This window comes from Paralichthys olivaceus, chromosome 8 (genome assembly GCF_024713975.1).
Source record: "Paralichthys olivaceus isolate ysfri-2021 chromosome 8, ASM2471397v2, whole genome shotgun sequence".
Lineage (NCBI taxonomy): Eukaryota > Metazoa > Chordata > Actinopteri > Pleuronectiformes > Paralichthyidae > Paralichthys > Paralichthys olivaceus.
In genome coordinates, this window is record NC_091100.1 from 10,022,135 (window position 1) to 10,039,313 (window position 17,179).

At 40.9% G+C, this 17,179-nt stretch overlaps 1 protein-coding gene across 1 annotated transcript; it reads right to left on the reverse strand.

Annotated features, from left to right (window-relative positions):
* Positions 1–1,317: 1,317 nt before the first annotated feature.
* On the reverse strand, positions 1,318–16,854 carry usp53b (ubiquitin specific peptidase 53b). The gene is made up of 17 exons (XM_069530493.1): positions 16,536–16,854; positions 14,840–15,036; positions 14,328–14,488; positions 12,623–12,715; positions 12,394–12,528; positions 11,551–11,664; positions 11,283–11,365; positions 10,652–10,757; positions 9,706–9,852; positions 9,227–9,376; positions 8,957–9,125; positions 6,708–6,830; positions 5,904–6,624; positions 5,125–5,186; positions 3,407–3,485; positions 2,455–3,275; positions 1,318–1,936 (listed from the first exon to the last, which is right to left on the reverse strand). Exons 2-17 carry the CDS (start codon positions 14,931–14,933, stop codon positions 1,860–1,862), a joined length of 3,135 nt encoding a protein of 1,044 aa, XP_069386594.1. The 5' UTR covers positions 14,934–15,036; positions 16,536–16,854; the 3' UTR covers positions 1,318–1,859.
* Positions 16,855–17,179: the final 325 nt, after the last annotated feature.

Genomic DNA, 17,179 nt, shown 5'->3' on the forward strand with positions numbered 1-17,179 from the left:
GCTGTACACGCAGCTATTAAGACTTCTGTAAAGGCCACATGCAGGTTTCTGAACATTAATCCTATTGACAAGAATATTTGTTGTACGCTCAATAATAATTATAATAATAATAATATCGGATAGGCAAATTACCTATATTGGCATCTTTATGAAAATACCTGCAATTACAGACCTGTTTAAATCTTTCTACTTGAACAGGAAGACTGAGAAAATACAATTTGACATCACTGTGAGTTTTAAAAGAAAGGATTAGAAGGACCGAGGTTCGACTACACAAGTTTACATGATGGTATTTAGTGATGAATAACCTGAGGGCTGTCTCTGAAAGTTCTCTACATATTTATGAGCGATTGGATCAAATCAACTGATGATTTTTGTTTCCCAAAGAAATGAACAAATCACTTGAAGAAAAGAATTAAACAGAATCTTTCCCCACAGATTTTTTTTTTACAGCCGAGGACTGTTAGGGGTTCGCCCGTCAGTCATTCATTGACACGTCAATGTTGTGAAAGAGCTGATAACTGATAACAGATGAAACAAATCACTAACTGAATACAACTAGTGTTGCAAGGTCTGTTCCCTGGTGACCCAAAGCCCTCAATGTTCATAAAGTCATTGAGTCTCAGTTTTGTTAATTCAGCTTCCTTTAGTGAGATTACATCCAGCCATCGACTGTAAAGATGGACGACATGACGTCTCGGTCATAAACCCTCCCTCCTCCATGTTAGTGGATGGGACATGGACCAAAGTAGAGTGTGGAAGTGCGACCCGAGCACGTCAAGACTGATTTTTTACACACTGCACTTCTTTATCATTGAGTAAAACAAGTAATAACCATGTGTGAGGGGGAGGGAGCTTTAGTGCAGCACATATCAGCTGCATCAGGACAGACTCAAAGTCTGGGTCAAAGTTGAGCTCGGTTAGATTTCTCTCGGGCTCAGACGGGATCAGACAGAAAAATGTTATTTGAGTTAAACTCAAATAATTTTTTTTCATAGATAGCTTCTGTAATTTTAGGTAGTTGTTGTTATCACACTGATGTTTGTTCAAATGTTTTTTAAATAGTAATTTGAAGCTACAAAATGGGGGTGAAATGAAATGATTGACAGCTGAGACTGACTCAGGATTGGTCAAATGCATGAATCGAGGAGATCTCGACGCTGCAGTCCCTTCCCCATCACTACTGTGAAGATGAGGAAGATGTTGCAATTCGTATCCAGGATATTTTAGCTTCATATCTGGATAGTGGAAGGGGAGACGTGTCCTCCATCTTTTTAAACTGTCTATATTTCCAATGCACAGCTGAAGATTCACAACTCCACCTGTAGGTTTTATTTTGTTGTGTAGAATGACATCATATTCTGATCATGTAAATTCAACAAACCATTTCATGTCATCGTGCTGTGATACGTTATCACACCTCACACCACAGTACAATCAATCTAACGGTATCTCACCATCGTCTTCCATGCCTGACTTCACATACACTGTATCAGTACATGCAGTTCTGCAGCACTTTTGCAGAACTGCTGTACAAATAAAGAAATAAACATTTTAAACTTGAGATAAAGTGACCTAAAGACTTGTGCAAACTGGAAACAGTCTAGATTTTGGTAAAAAACAAAATCTTCGTGCAGCAATGCTGCAGGATAATGGAAGACAATAAATGTGATAGTTAATAATCCATCAAACAGTATTTAGAAATCTGTCTTCAGTGACAAGCTTGCATAAATAAATTCCACTCAGTTTGGAGATGTCACACTTCAGAACATCTTTCCATTCTCTAAGCTCTTTGGCATCCAGTTAATTCTCAACTGACCACAGTCCATCTTTGTAAACAAAACTTACCGAGTTAACACTCATAAAAAACCACGATCGTCCAGTCCTTTGGCCGTCACCGGGTTCCATTTTGCAGTGGGTTTATTGCTATTATGGCCTGTAAAGAAGATGGAAAGATGTTTTGTAGAAGTTTCACACCACAACGGAGAAGACAACTGATAGTCACTTTGTATCCGTCAACATCTTTAAGTAAAAGTGGGTGATATAAACAAAACCTTCCATCGGGAGTAATATCCTTTTTATATTGTGATATAAATGAGTAAAGTCTTAAGAAATAAAGTGGAAGCTATTTATGGATTCAAAAGAGTTAACACATATTTTAAAAATCAAGAGGTTTTAATTACATTGTTGCAGATATCTTATAAAAGTCCCTGATGGCCTAAAATAAACAAGAGATATTAAAGCAACACTGTATAACTTTACCAAACAACAGCGCCCTCTACAGCCACATGTGGAGATTCATTCTGTTGGGATATTATGGTCCTCGGCTTCCTGAACCACGTAGCATCGTGTTGCTCTAAAGTAATCGCTGCTACAGTATAAACAGAAAATCCCTGATGTCTGATTTTAAAACATCTCACAGTGTATGTCAATATTACACAGAGGAAGGCTTACTTGTTTCAGGTCTGGTTTTTGGCACATCTTGTGAGTGTGTGTCGGTGGGGAGTGTGTGGCTGGTATCTCTGCGTTCCGTCGCGACCACTGTCCGCGGCACCGTGGCTGAGAGGACAAGAGGCCTCTGGTTGTGGTACTTGAGACGGTATGTTTCTGTCATACAGTTATCCACAGTGAAGTATGTTGTCAGAGAAACCTCTTGAGCCGGCGCTGCCTGCTCCGCTCTACATCCACCGAGTCTTTCCTCGCTGTCACATGACGACGGAGTGCTCCTCTCCGGGTCAGAGCCCGACTTGGAGCTTGCATCTGAGAAGGTTCGGAGGCCGGACATGTCGGGCTTCCTGAGAGGACTGACGTAGGACGTGGAGGAAAGACGAGGACTCTGCGGGAAGGGTTCTTGGAGCATCCTCGGGCGGAACACCGTGTGGCTGGATTCCACCTGGTGAGGAGACATCCGCTGGGAGGGTCGGAGGTGAGGCGACCCCGTGGTGCTGAGCTGACGCTGATTGTTCAGGGGCTCTGCGTTCACATTGCAGGGAGGCTGGTATGGCAGCGTTATGTGAGGACACTGGGGATCGGAGGCAGCGGCCTCGCTGTTGCTGGAGCGATAAGTACTTTCTCTGTCCTCGGACTCCGAGAGAGCGAGATCATCGGAGCTGTTCCACTCTGAGCTGCTGGTTTTGGTGATGTGCCTCAGGGCTGTACTTTCTCTACAGTTTGTCAGCTCCTGCTGATCACTCGACCTGCTCTCACAACCAGCGGAGTCCCGCTCTGAACACACAACTTTCCTGGAGGTGCCGGACGTGTACTTTGATTTCCTTCTGTGGAGAAAAGTGTTTATATCATAGAATGATGGAGTATTATTGAAATACTTGAATACAATGTTCAGGATTTTTTCTTGACTCTACGTGTTTTGACAATCGCTACATAATTTAAAAATAAAGGACACTACCTTGAACTCGGACTGCTCTTCAGATGTGAATGTGAAACTTGGTCATGGTTCTTTCCCTGAGGTTTGGCATGATGTTTACCTGTACGATTTCAAATAAAGATTTCAAAACATAGTGTGAAAAAGGAGACAATATAATAATCTGTGAATGAAAAAGCAGTACAGCAGTCCTGTTGTGTGGCATTCACTTTTTATATTCTGTAATTACTGGAAACATTCACATATTTTATTTTATTTCTTCACTATTAAGATTAAAACTATGCAGATTATGTATAAATCGAAAAATGATTATTGTGCTCAATAGAATATTGATAATAAGACAGAAATCTTGTCAGAAGATTAAAAAAAAAACCTCATTATAAGAAGAAAATAAGAAAAATACATCTTCCTTAAAACAAATTCACATAGTGAGTGAATATCAGTCAAGAGCTGGGATTAAACTCGGAGCGAATTTTTTTCTCAGAAATTATTCTGATTAATTCAGGATCCTGAGAATAAAGACAGAATTCTGCTGAATTGGAGTTTTCAGACTTTAATCTCATAATTCAGATTTTTCTCTGAATTCAGAGATTATTATGTTGATGTGATCTTTTTCACTATACCCTCATCTTCACACACACACACACACACACACACACACACACACACACACACAATTGACCTCAGAAGACATTACATTGACAGCCTTTATACTTGCCTAATCTAACCCTTACCTTAACCTCATCTAAACCTGACCTCTAACCTTAACACACGCCTTCACCTTAAAATATATTGATTTATGTTATGGGGACTTATGAAGACGAGTCCCCATAATGTGACTGTTTAATTTACAACACACACAAACACACAATTAACTGCAAGCAGAAACTAAGCAGAGACAACGGAGCGTCTGCCAAAGGTGTCGTCCTCTCAGGACAGCAGGTGGCAGTATCAGAGTGTCAACCTCAGTGGACTCTCTCACAGCTGGATGAACCAGTGATCGTGCTCGCCCCTCGTGCACCAGCACAGCGAGAGGCAGTGTGGTGCCGAATTCCTTCCCTTTAAAAATAGATGTGTTATTTTTTTCTTTCCTGTTGCCCTGGAGAGGTCCATGCAAGGATAAAAGCTTTAGCTGTTGGTTGGAAACACAGGCTGTGTGTACACACACACACACACACACACACACACACACACACACACACACACACACACACACACACACATATACACACACACACACACACACACACACACACACACACACACACACACACACGGCCTCGGCTGGGTATCAAGTGCAGCGGACTTAAAGAACGACATGAAACAGAGACGATATTTATGACAATGCCAGCAGCCACGTCCAGCTGTGCTATCTGAATGAGCTTTTGTGGGATTACAGCACTGACTGGGTGAAGAGGTTGAATAAAACCAGGCCGAGCTCTGAAATCAAGTCTGACAACCAAACTTGACTTACTCTCATATTATCAGCAGATCACACTTCAGCTAACAGATGACAACAAATACTAATAATAAGAGAATTATATAGAAGGAGGAAAACAAAACGATATTGGAAAATCAGTTGCATTGTGAAAAAAGTAATAGTTAGAGTTATGTATAAATACTTAACTTATTGTGTAATAATTACAATTTTAACACACAAAAAACACAACTTATAGCAAGTTAAAACTGCTTGTGTTCACTTTAAATACCAGCTTAGATTTTCACTCTTCTCTGGAACTTACCGTTGTGTGAAGGTGACGACGCTGTACTTGACTTCGCATCACCTCCTTTCTGATGCAGCAAGCTGGAAATAAAAGACTAAAATTATTCCAAACATTTCTTCGAGCTGATTTTATAATTAGCACAGCCACAGAAAATACTAAACATAGAAACATGAAAAACAGTGACTGAATAATGAAAATAAATTCACACAAAGAACAGAATGCTTTAAATTAAAACAGCTTCATATTACAATAATTGAAATATATTTAACTAACTATGTACAACAGCATTAGTATTGAGGTTTGGTTAAATATTTCAGCATTAACTATCGTCCCAGTTGATATTACACAAACTACAAGCTATTCATAGGTAATGTCATGGGATTATTGTGTATTATTGTAGTTTTACCAGAGTTGTCAAGGATATTTAAAGTTTTTCTGAGTGATGATGAGATCAAAATAGCAAGATGGTTAAACCCTTAAAGACAGAGACTGAATATCTATTTAATGAAAATAGGAGAAAAGCATGAATTATTAAGCAGTCATTAATAATATCATTCCTACATGTTTCATTGTTGCTATAGGGTAGGGTCATGACTAATTACTGGATGCAAGTTATTTATAGGACAGTATTTCAGATCCAGAATTACTCTTTAAACGGTGAAAACTTTCAAGTTCCACGAATGAATTAAAGTGTTTCCATTAACTTTTCATGGAAAAACTCTGATAGCAGAGTTGTATTCAGTTATCTTATAGTATTCTTACATCTATATGTAAAGTATAATGTCTTTGTTTTTTACCTTTGCAGCTGTGCCTCTGGTGTTGATCGCTGGTCCTTGACAGCAAAGCCGTCGACCCCCGGTGAGTCTGGGTTGGTGGAGCCACTGCTGAGTCTGTCGCTGCTCTCGTAGCCAGACTCTGTCCTCTGAATGATCCAGGTGTCGCTCCGCAGAAGCGTCTTGGGGCCGCCTTTAAGCCGGCCGCCCCTCTGCTGGTTGGCCCTGCTCTCTGACTCTACAGAGCTGTGGCTCTCGGTCTCGTGCCTCTGCTCGTCCTCGTAAATCGTCATCAAACACTTCTGCTGCTTCCGATCTTCTCTGGTTCGTACAAATTCCCTCTCGCGGTCTCGACTTGGTTCGGCGTGCACCCTTTCCTGGGACGGCTTGCCGCGCCTCGGGCTGTCCTGCTGATGTTGCCGGCGCTGCTCCAGCTCGTTCAGCACAGTGTCCACGTTTAACACCTCCCGTATGGGTCTCCAAGTGGACTTAGATTTATTGCGGCTTCCTCCACTTCCACCTCTGTCCCACTGCTCCTGGCAGCCATCCTGATCGTAGCGACTCGGGGAGGGGTTGTTTTTCTGCCCGCCGCCCTGCGAACCCACAGACTGTCCTCGAGGCTCCTGGGATCCTCTGCTTGAATGGTTTGAGGACTTCTCAGTGCGTTGGTGGCTTTTTGATTTGTGGTCTGCAGAAGGCCTCAGTCCGTTCTCTGGAGGAGACGAAGATCTTGTGTGTTGCATCTCTAAACAGAGTGAACACATCATTTGGATCAATACAGTTTCATACGTATGTCTTTGTTTTTGCCTCTTTAATATCACAGTGTACCTTTGTGTTGTGACGGATCTGTTCTCCGATGCCCTCTGTCCTTTCTTGAGGTTTCACCAGGCCTCTGTAAATTCTCCATGAAAGGTTCCTGGTATTTGTTAGGGCTGCCAAGGGGATGTTTCACTAAAGGATAAACAAATCAACAGACTTGGGATTTATTTCTTGCATTTTAAATGTTTTACTGCTGACATCAGTGAACCAGGTCATGAATAATGATGAGACTTGGACAGAAGTTGGAGAAACTTGGACTAAAATGTAAAAGCTAAAAAATGACTAAAAGCATGTTAAAATACACCACTGCTTTCACCTTTGCCAGGTCACTGTGGGAAACTGAGCTGCAGTGAACTGCACACATATGCCTCGAAATCAGCACATTAACCTAACAGCTGCCGTCTTTACTTTTATAAATCAACTCCTCCATTCTGCACGTTAGTTAGTCGGACCACTTTGTGCAGCGTTGTTGGCTTCTTTGAGTTTTTATGCAATCAGAGCTGTATTTTATTAAATTATGTGATGACATAATAAATAGAAGAGTAGGAAATGACATCCGAGGCCTTTCTGATAATAAAAATACATATTGCTGTGTGCATGTTACGACAGCAGTGAGTAAGCTGTAGTATCATGGATTATGGAGCCTAATGCTGACATTTACGTAGTTCTACTGAAAAAGGATACTAGAGCACACTGGAGTTACACAACTACCACCTAATTACCACACACACACACACACACACACACACACACACACACACACACACACACACACACACACGATTCAAAATGTTGCCGGAAGTTATTCAGAGACTCTCGGAATATCAGTATTACTGCAGGGAAAGTTGTAAAACTAAGTACTAATACTAAGTAAGAAAAACTTCTACCACTATATACTACGGGACATATTAACAATATTTCAGTAAACCTCATTGAAAATATTTTACCAAATTACAATAATAAATAATGAAAATAAAACATCTGATATTTCAATCTAAGCCATGTTTGACTCTAAAACAAAAAAATTATAATTTACTTACGTTTATTTTCATAGAAACAAGAATCCTGTCCCATGCCAGTCAAAGTGTTTGGCCACCACACTAAAGCAAAACAATCCATCTAAGTGGGGAAGGCACCATTGCCAAAAAACCAGCGCAGATAAATTAATGGAGGCAAACATGGGAAATGTCTAGGGGAGGAGTGAGAAGTACGGAGCAGGAGCATGAGTGCGCTTGGCCCCAGGAGCAGGGATTAGGGAGGGAGGCGTGGGTGGTAATCTGCGTGCAACAGAGGCATCATCCTCATGTCAAGTTCAAGCCAGCACACAGGGCAGGACAATCTTTCTGCCCGAGGTTTAACAGCACTCTCTCTCTCTCTTTCAATCTCAATGCAAACCATAACTGTAATTTGTGCAGTGACATCACTATCGTCAGAGGTACCGGCATCGTTTTTCATTTCATTTCACTAAATGGTACTTTTAGATATGAAAGATAGATATGCATATGGTTTTGGAAAAAATTGAGCCAAATTAAAATAGATGACGAATGCACATGACACAAATTAATTTGAATTATTGCATTTTACAACAAATAACATTTGCTATTAAATTGTATGAAGCTGAGTGGAACGTTCATTTAGTCGCCCATATAATCCTAGTTTCGTTCTTTATAAACAGTCATGATTGACAAGTGTTCCTGACATTGCACCTCATGACCTTCGACCAATAAATTCTTGTTCATCCTTGAGTCCAAGATATTGTGTGTAACAACTTGGAAAAGATTCCCTGTAGGTGCTCTTGACATACATATCACGCTCACAAGGCAAAAAATATGTTTAGTGAGGCCACAGTGGCCTTGACCTTTGGCCACCAAAATGTAATCAGTCCATCCTCGAGTCCAATTCAATGTTTGTACCAAGTTTGAAGAAATTCCCTCCAGGCATTCTTGAGATATGTTCACAAGCATGAGATGATGGGAAGAAAACATCATGTCTCCAGAGGCAAAGCTTTTCTTTAATGTCCATTTGGATTGTTTATCGTCAGTTTATTCTTTACTGAGTTCTGCTGCTGCTGCGGCGACCTGTTGTTAAATTCACCTTCCCTTGATTTGCTTTATGTGTAAAATATCCCAGGAATGATTTAAAGGCCCCTGGTATCCAGACAAAACTAAAAATGCATTTTCAAAGTAGGTAGTACAAAGGACAGCAAGTCTAATGCCCCAACTACAGATAACTGACTGATAACTGAAGGAACGTCTCACCTGTCACGTCACCATTTACTTGGCCTTTGTAGCGGGGACACATTGTGGTTTGTCTCGGTGCGTCTTCATTGGACACTGGACTTCCCTCAGGATTAGTGTAAAACAAGAGAAGAGGCTGGAAATGTCCTCTGATGCATTTAGAGGCCACGTCTTTCCATTTGGATCCGATCTAGAGGGAGAGACGAGGGTGATTTCAGATCATGTGACCGACAGTGACAGGTAGTCGACATTTGAACGGGGATAAAGCAGATTAATAACCGGGTTCCTAACCTCCTTTACAGTAGCATCATCAAAAAACATCCATTTTGAAGATTTGGTGTGATAGGCAAAAGCTGAGTAATGTTTACTCGAAAAACAGATCATCCCCACCAGATGTAGCTCGCTCCGCTTGGCATTTTCATCAGTGACGCGGTTGAAAAGCTGAAAGAGAGCAAACTGAAGTTTGATCTCTGCATATTTCTCTCTGGCAGATGCTAAATCCTGAGAATATAATTTCTGTGTGTGGTTTTGATAGCCTGTTTTGTTAAGGATTACAGCACACTGACCTTCATTTCTCATTTATTATAACCAAACTGTGATCAGTGTAATTTTGTGAATATGTAATTTTTTTTTTAGATCAAATCTTTAAACACTACAGGCAGATTGCTGTGTGCAGAACAAAGTGACGATGAATAAGATGGTGAACATGATGAATTCTTTTTTGTCATCTGGTGCTTACAGGCAGCACATGAGGTCTGAAGGCCTCTTACCCCACACAGGTTCAAACGCGGGCCAAGCGACCGGATGACATCGTCCGTGAGATCCGACTGCTCGGCGTCCCACACGAATCCTATGGTCACGATCTCTGGACAGTTCATGAGCACACGGCGGATCTTGATGCTCTGACCACAGTCACTCTGCAACACGTGAAGAATTAGATTTCGGCCCTGTGGTTGTAGGCCAACCAGTGCAGCTTCTGTCCTCATATTTTGACCTTTGACCTCCAAAATCGAATGAGTTCATTTTTAAGCAAACAAAACATAAGCTGTTTGTTTTTCACCTTTGACTCAGCTGAGGTTAGCTGTTACCTGTGTAAAGGTAGGCTGAGCAAACACAGGTGAAAACACTGAGGAGAGTAAATTGTTGTAACATGTTTTTTTCTCAAATCCCAGTGAGAAATAAATGAGCTTATTTCCACAGTAGTGCTTCAGTTTGTGGTTTTATCTCAGTCTCTCATGTGACTCATCACTACAAACTCCCAAAACAAGGACTATTGCAGAGCTGGAGCAGAGACAGTTATTATAATTATCTGCATATCAGTGTCAGTAAGTCAGTGCAGAGAAACAGAGAAGTCAGCTTCACCACGCTGATGCAGAGAGAAGAGGGAGACAATTGCAGCAAATACAGATGAGAGAGAAACACAGTGAAGCTCTGACTGCTATTTATATCCTAACACTAGTCTGGCACCATCTCCTTCCGGCTGCTTCAAGAGCAGTGTCACAGCGGAGAGCACACAGTGTACTCTGTGCACTCAGGAATCTTTTTCTTCATGTGTCTGTTTAACAGTATCATGAAACTGATTTATTAATTCACAGATGGCTGTATCCAGTCAGAGGTTAAATCTGATCAGATGTTTGGACAGAACAGGTTAAGGTTCTAAAACACCACAAGATTTGTTAATTTATCAATAAGGACACATGATGATGAATCACAAACCGGGCAGCTGCGGAGGTCCCCTGTGTTGTTTGCTGCCTGCAGCAATTCTCCAAACATGTCGGACCTGAGCCGCTCGTTTTTACCAAACATTCGATCAACCTGTTGGCTGCAGAGAATACAAATAACAGAAAAACAGAGACTGGTCACGGAGGGCAGATAATAGCTTTTTGATAAACACTTAACAAAAGCCAACTGATATATGAACCTGATACATGATACTGAGCCTTTCACAGATATATCAGAATCTATTTTCATGTTTGTCACTATGCACAAATATGAAAACTTTTATTTAACAAGATTAACAATGAACAAAAGAAAATATTTTACATTAAGGAAATTATGTTTATTTTCTTAATTTGAGTTTAATATTCGGTTGCATTTGTGTTTTCTTTGCTTCATGCATCGTTGCCTCTTGATTGTGTTCACCACTACAAATTAATGCAATTAAACACAGACCTGTCTCCAATTCTAAATTTAGGAAGATTCAGTTCAGTTTTTTGTTCACATTAAATTTCAATGTGATTCTAATATTCTTTCCTTTAAGGAAGGGAAATTGATCTAAGAAGTTTATAATTGTAATCAAATTATTTTCTATGATCCTTTATTAATACTGAAATCAGGAGTTACTCACCATAAAGAAGTGGTGGAGACATAATGTACAAATTCTGTGAACGGGTGTGGATCTGAAGATGCACCACAACAGCGACACACAAACTGTAAAAAAAAAAAATACAAACAAAACATATCTGATTACATTTCATATTTACCTGTAAGTAACATGTCTGTGCATTAAGAATTAAAAGTGAAAACAGCTTGTTAATATCTATCTTAGAGCAGTCCTGCACTATTTCATCATTTAACAAATAAAATGACATAACAGCTCAGAAAATATTATTTACCTGCTCATAAAGCATCATTGCAAACTTCTGATGGGTGATGCAGGATTTGGATGAACAAGCATCAGTCGCCGTGTCTGAAACGATGTGTAAATGAATTCGCTCCAGGATGTTTTCCTAAAGGATGACAAGAAAAAAAGAGCCAGTATGGCCGACGTGCAAACACACATGAAACATAACACTACTGCACAGTTAGAAACACAAAAATAAAAGGATTGTGTCGATCTACACCTTAAAAATGTTGTGTTTCCTTACAAATCTAATGAACCAGTCGTGGTCTATAGCCTGACTGATATGGATATTTGGGGGCCGACATAAATACCGATATTAGGGAGTTTCACTAATATAAGTACATATAAAAAAGGGAATAAAGAACATATTGAAATTGAAAAGTGAATTCTGAAAACAATTTTTTGTTCTTTACAATAAAGTTTTTATATTGGTTCATATCACCAAACCAAACCATAGACACTGATATTTCTGTGAAAGGCTCATATCAGCAGATTTTTATCGGCCAACAAATACACATAAGTCAGGTTCTACTGAGGTCTCCTCCTTTTTTCCCAAACAATCTGCACAACTAAAGAAATAAAGGAATTTTAGAGGCTCTAGGATCTATACAGGCACAATAACAGATCCTAACAGGGCTTCAATATGCAAACAAAAAAAACAAGAGGCCAAACTGCACCTTTACATACGGTAGATAAAGCGTACACAGAGCGGAGGCATTTTGTCAGTGGCTTCTGCTTCCTTATACCTTCAGTGTCACAGAGGAGGAAGCACCACAACATTATTTAACACACAGTCACTGTGGAAATGTCTTATTGCATCAGAGTGTCTACTTACAAAGCACTCAGCAGCATCGTCCATCAGTCCCAGCTGGAAGCGCTGCTCGTCCTTAAAGGTTTCAGCCAGAGCGTTCCGCAGGCTGTCGGAGGGAAGCACGCGCTCTCTGCTCTGTTGAAACTGGCTGAATATACTCTGAAAGAAAAACAAAAAAACAATGACGACTGTGTCAATTATCTCTAATAAGATTGTGGCAGAAAAACGACTTTCACAATCTGAAGCTACAAACCTTAAGAGCACAGAAAATGCAGCCATCACCCAGACAAAAGTGACCCGAGAGCTGCCTCAGACTTCTCCTGAAAATGTCCAGCTGCCAAAGCACCTGTGAAGAATCAACAGCAGCTGAACTTATTCAAGGGATTCAGACGCTCCAACTGTGGAGACGGATCAGAACAGTTTTTTGATTTAAACCTGCGATTTAATACCTCGTTACATTTACTTCCACCAATGGTTTATGTTTTCACCCCAGTCAGTGGGTTTGTTTGTTTTCTCATCCATCAGCAGGATCACGCAAAAACTACTGGATGGATTTCAACGAAACTTGGTGCAAGGATAGGACATTTGCTGATCTGGCCACAGGGAGAGATCCAGGATTTTTTTTTTTTTTAAATTGTGAGATAGATAGATTTTGATATGATCTCCAATTTCCCATGGTATAATTCATGCATCTTAAAAAAAACTTTGAGAGGTCACAGTGACCTTTGACTTGACCAGCAAATTCTCATTAGGTCATCCTCGAGTCCAAGTAAATGTTTTTGCCAAATGTAATAAAATTCCCTCTGGGAAACCAAAATCAAATCAGTTAATCCTTAAGCTGAAGTGAATGTTTGTTCCAAATATGTAACGATTCCTTCCTGGTCCTTCAGAGACATCACATTCAAAAGGCAAAACATTTGCTTCAGTTCATCCTTGAGTCAGTGTATGTTTAAACCAAATTTGAAGAAATTCCCTCGCATTCAGCCTGAAAACATTACGCCTCCGGGCTGTGGAGGGATAAATAACATGCACGTTTAGAGGACTGATATTTGTGCATGTGTGCAATTTGGTGTGCGGCTTGACTGAAATGAAGGGGACACTCTTGGCTGAGGTAAGTAAGCCCTTTGCTGAATCTCATTCTAGTTTAAAAATTGCAGCTAGCGCTGCCAAGGCAACTGAAAGTGAACCCTGGAATCTGCAGATATTCACAGCTTTTAATTATTTTCAGCTCAATATTATGGTTTGCTGTGAGTCCCCCCAGCTCCATCTAACCCACACATGCAGAACAACACCCAGCTCTCACTGAGACACTGCCAGTGAAAATAATAAGAACTGTAGCTAACAAAGCTCGAGACATTTCATTCAGGAGTTGACAGAAAAAAAACATGAATAAAACATCAGTAGGAACTGGTAGGATTCTTTCCATATAATTGTTTCTTACAAATATTGAGATAATATTTCCTAAAACTTTTGTCGACGGACAGAGATTTTTGTTTGTATGAGGTAGTTTGTTGCTGAGTTGGTTTTGGGGTCCACTTCTGCCCCCTAGTGGCATTTCATGCTGCTTTTCATTGCAGTGTTTGAAACTAGAATTGCAAAATAAGAGAGTGCACTTGTTAGAAGGAGAATTGAATGTTTGTTAATCTCCATTAAGGACGTTACGTTTATTTGTTTGTTTGTCAGCAGGATTACACAGATACTACTGAACACATTTCCATGAAAACTAGGAAGGGTGGAACATGAATTAAGAAAGAACCCAGTAAATGTAGATTCTGATTTCCCAGAGAATATTCCATGGATCTTGATGAAAAAGATTAACCACATTCAGGGGACATGTATCTACGAGTGTGTGAATTTGGGTCATGGTGCAGCATGACTGAATTGAAGGGGACTGTTGGGCCTTAGTGAAGTTATCTGCTCTACTGAGTCATTTAGAGTTAATAGAAAGTGGTTCTCACCTGAACAGCGCTGTTTAGGAAGCAGCTATTCTGCCCAGGCTCGTTCAGCAGGCCTTTGGTGAGTGCGAGTGACAGCATGCTCCCAGGCTGGTAGGATTTCTTCAGGCCTCCTCCTGGTTTTTTGAACATCTTCACCCATGCCATGGAGTTAGAGCCTGCAACTGATGAACACAATCCCCACAAGTCTGTTTGTGTTTTAACAGAAATTTACATCCAATATACAAACTAAAAACTTCAAATTGTGGTTTTAATAAAGATGTTCAATAATCTAAACTGACTGAAAGAAAACTAGTGATCAGCAGATTCAATCCTGTACATTTCTGTGCATTGTTTTTAGTTTTAGTATACACTGATCTACTGATGTTTCAAAATTATTCCTGCATGACACTATGGGAGTATAATAACTAGCTCTGGATAAAAAAATTAATCAGTTCATATTGGACCCAGTTTTCATTACGTCACTAATCCAAATCACTGCTTTGGTCACATGGCAGACGAGTCGTGTCGTCTACCTTCCCCGGAGTTGGAAGGAGACTTGCTGCAGCCGGACATGCTGGGTGGTGGGAGCTGGTGTGTCGGTCTGGCCACGGGCTCCATCCATTTCATCCCCACGCACCTCCGGAGCGGTTGGTCGAAAGCATCATCAGGATCAGCCACAGGGCAGCTTCAGCCATGTGCTGCTGGACATTGAATAGCTACCGGACACAGTCTGTGGGTGGAGGAGAGAAAGAGGTGAACCACTGCCGCCACTGTACTAACAGAAGTCTGTGGTGCAGCTCAAAGCATGAAGAACAGTAATGCTTCAGAAGTGCAGAGGCCTTTTACTGCATCTGATCATAACCAAAAATATCACAAACACAAGTTCAATGCAAAGTTTTCCTTCAGGGAAACAGCTGCTAATTGTAGCATTTGCAAACTCTGCATTGTTCATTTGCAAACCATCAACTGTAAATAGTATCTCCGTTCAGAAACATAAGACCTGAGCTGAGTTCTGCACCTCCTCTGTGATCTGCAGCCTTCTCAGCCCTCCACAGTCTGATGCAAGAACACGACAACATTTGAACTCTTCTTAATAATTAATACTCATAGAAATAAAAGACAACCCCTGTTTAACTTTGAACATGTAAACCAACCAGATATTGTTGGACTTGTTTTATTTGTGCTTGACCCAGCCACTGCTTCAACACTGAGACATTGTTTTCAGAAAAACATTTAAAAATACAGAAGTAGAACAACAGAATAATAATGTTGCAATATATTCAAACCCATTTCAACCATAACAACATGACTAGAATACTTGCTTACAATCTTTTGATACATAAAAGGTATCAATACTATTTTAATAAAAACCTAAAATGGTGCCACATTTCTTATATTAAAATTTGCAAGAATAGTAAATTTGCAATTTCTCTTTGCTTTGGAACGAACTATTTTCTTGTGGATATGATAATGATGTGCCATTATAATACGTAGTTAGGGGGCTCATAAATAAACAGTTGTCTTATTTGAAATTCATTTTTGCTCCATTAAATTTTAAACTCCATTATTCAGTCTACAAGAAAAACAAAGAGGCTCAACCCAACGGCAAAAACAATCAGAACAACAGAACTGAAGCTCTGATGCTGCTTTGCTTGGTTTACATTTGTAAAGATTAGACAAATCAGTATTTTCCATATGATGAGAAGAGAAATAAACACATTTCTTTCAACAGGATGTCAAACTTTTAAATGCATGTGTGGTTTTATATATAAATATGCATATACATATAAATATAAATATATACACATAATCCCAGTCATGTTTGGAGAACACTATCACGCAGTATTCTATCATTTTTCGCATTTTAAAATCCATATTCAAAGCCTGTGTTGGTGCCATGTGTTTGTGCACCAGCCTCTGACACCATGTGATTCAGGCCTGTGACACAAACACCATCTCTGCTGTGTGGGGTTCATGGAGGGGACATAAATCCTTTATTGAACGGGGCTTTTATGACCACCCTGTGTTTTCCTGCCTGGTTAAAAAAAACATAATCAAGAGCTTCGACGAGAGCGGTCCCACAGCAGCAGCAGCCAGTGCTCCACCAGCCCCACGGTGAACTGTGCATGTGGGAACTGCGCCCGGTTCAGCCACTATAGCACAAATATGCCGCAACTTGCACGCACATCTCTGGGTGTAAAATAAAAAACAAGCGCTCTGCAGACTCACCTCTCGGAGGAGCGGAGACCCCGAGCTGAGGGCTCAGCGCGGCAGCAGCTGTCAACGCGCAGATCCCAGCACCTCTCCCCCAAAACCTGCGAATAAAACCCGGCTGGAGATGACTGCAGACACGTCCCGACGCATGTAACGCACTATGTGCCACGGTGCAGCATTCAGCCCCTGCAACACGCACACAGGGCGCACACAGCCCGAGCCCGACGATGGCACCGCGCAGATCCTGCGGGGACAACGATGTTTGGGTGGAGAATCGTCCCGGTTCTTTTCTTTTCTCCCACCAGCCTCTGCAGCTGACGGCCTGAGCCCGAGTGCCCGACGCGGATTAGTAATGTTTTGAGACTTGAGAGGTCAAACTCCGCCCCTAGTGTCGCCTCCAGCGCACTGCCGCTGTACTGCAGTCCTCAGTCTCCCTGCTGGAGAAGTGCGCGCTGGCGGAAGGTCAGACTTCCAACTTGTCATCATGATGAGAGGAGACATCACATGACCGCGCTGGTTTCATAACCCCCTGCTTTCAAAAGCCTGCCGGATTTTTTTATTTTTTTTAAAACCAAATGTCAAAAGGCACAACAGGAAACAGTTTGGTGGTTTTGTTTGGACTCAGTGTGTAAATATGCCACGATGGCCTTTAGGAGCCA

Coding starts and splice junctions, on each gene's coding strand:
- usp53b (XM_069530493.1), bottom strand. CDS start 14,933: ATGAAATGGATGGAGCCCGTGGCCAGACCGACACACCAGCTCCCACCA. Junction 6,831..8,956: donor AGTAAATGGTGACGTGACAG/GTGAGACGTTCC, acceptor TTTATCCTTTAG/TGAAACATCCCCTTGGCAGC. Junction 3,486..5,124: donor GTCGTCACCTTCACACAACG/GTAAGTTCCAGA, acceptor GAAATCGTACAG/GTAAACATCATGCCAAACCT.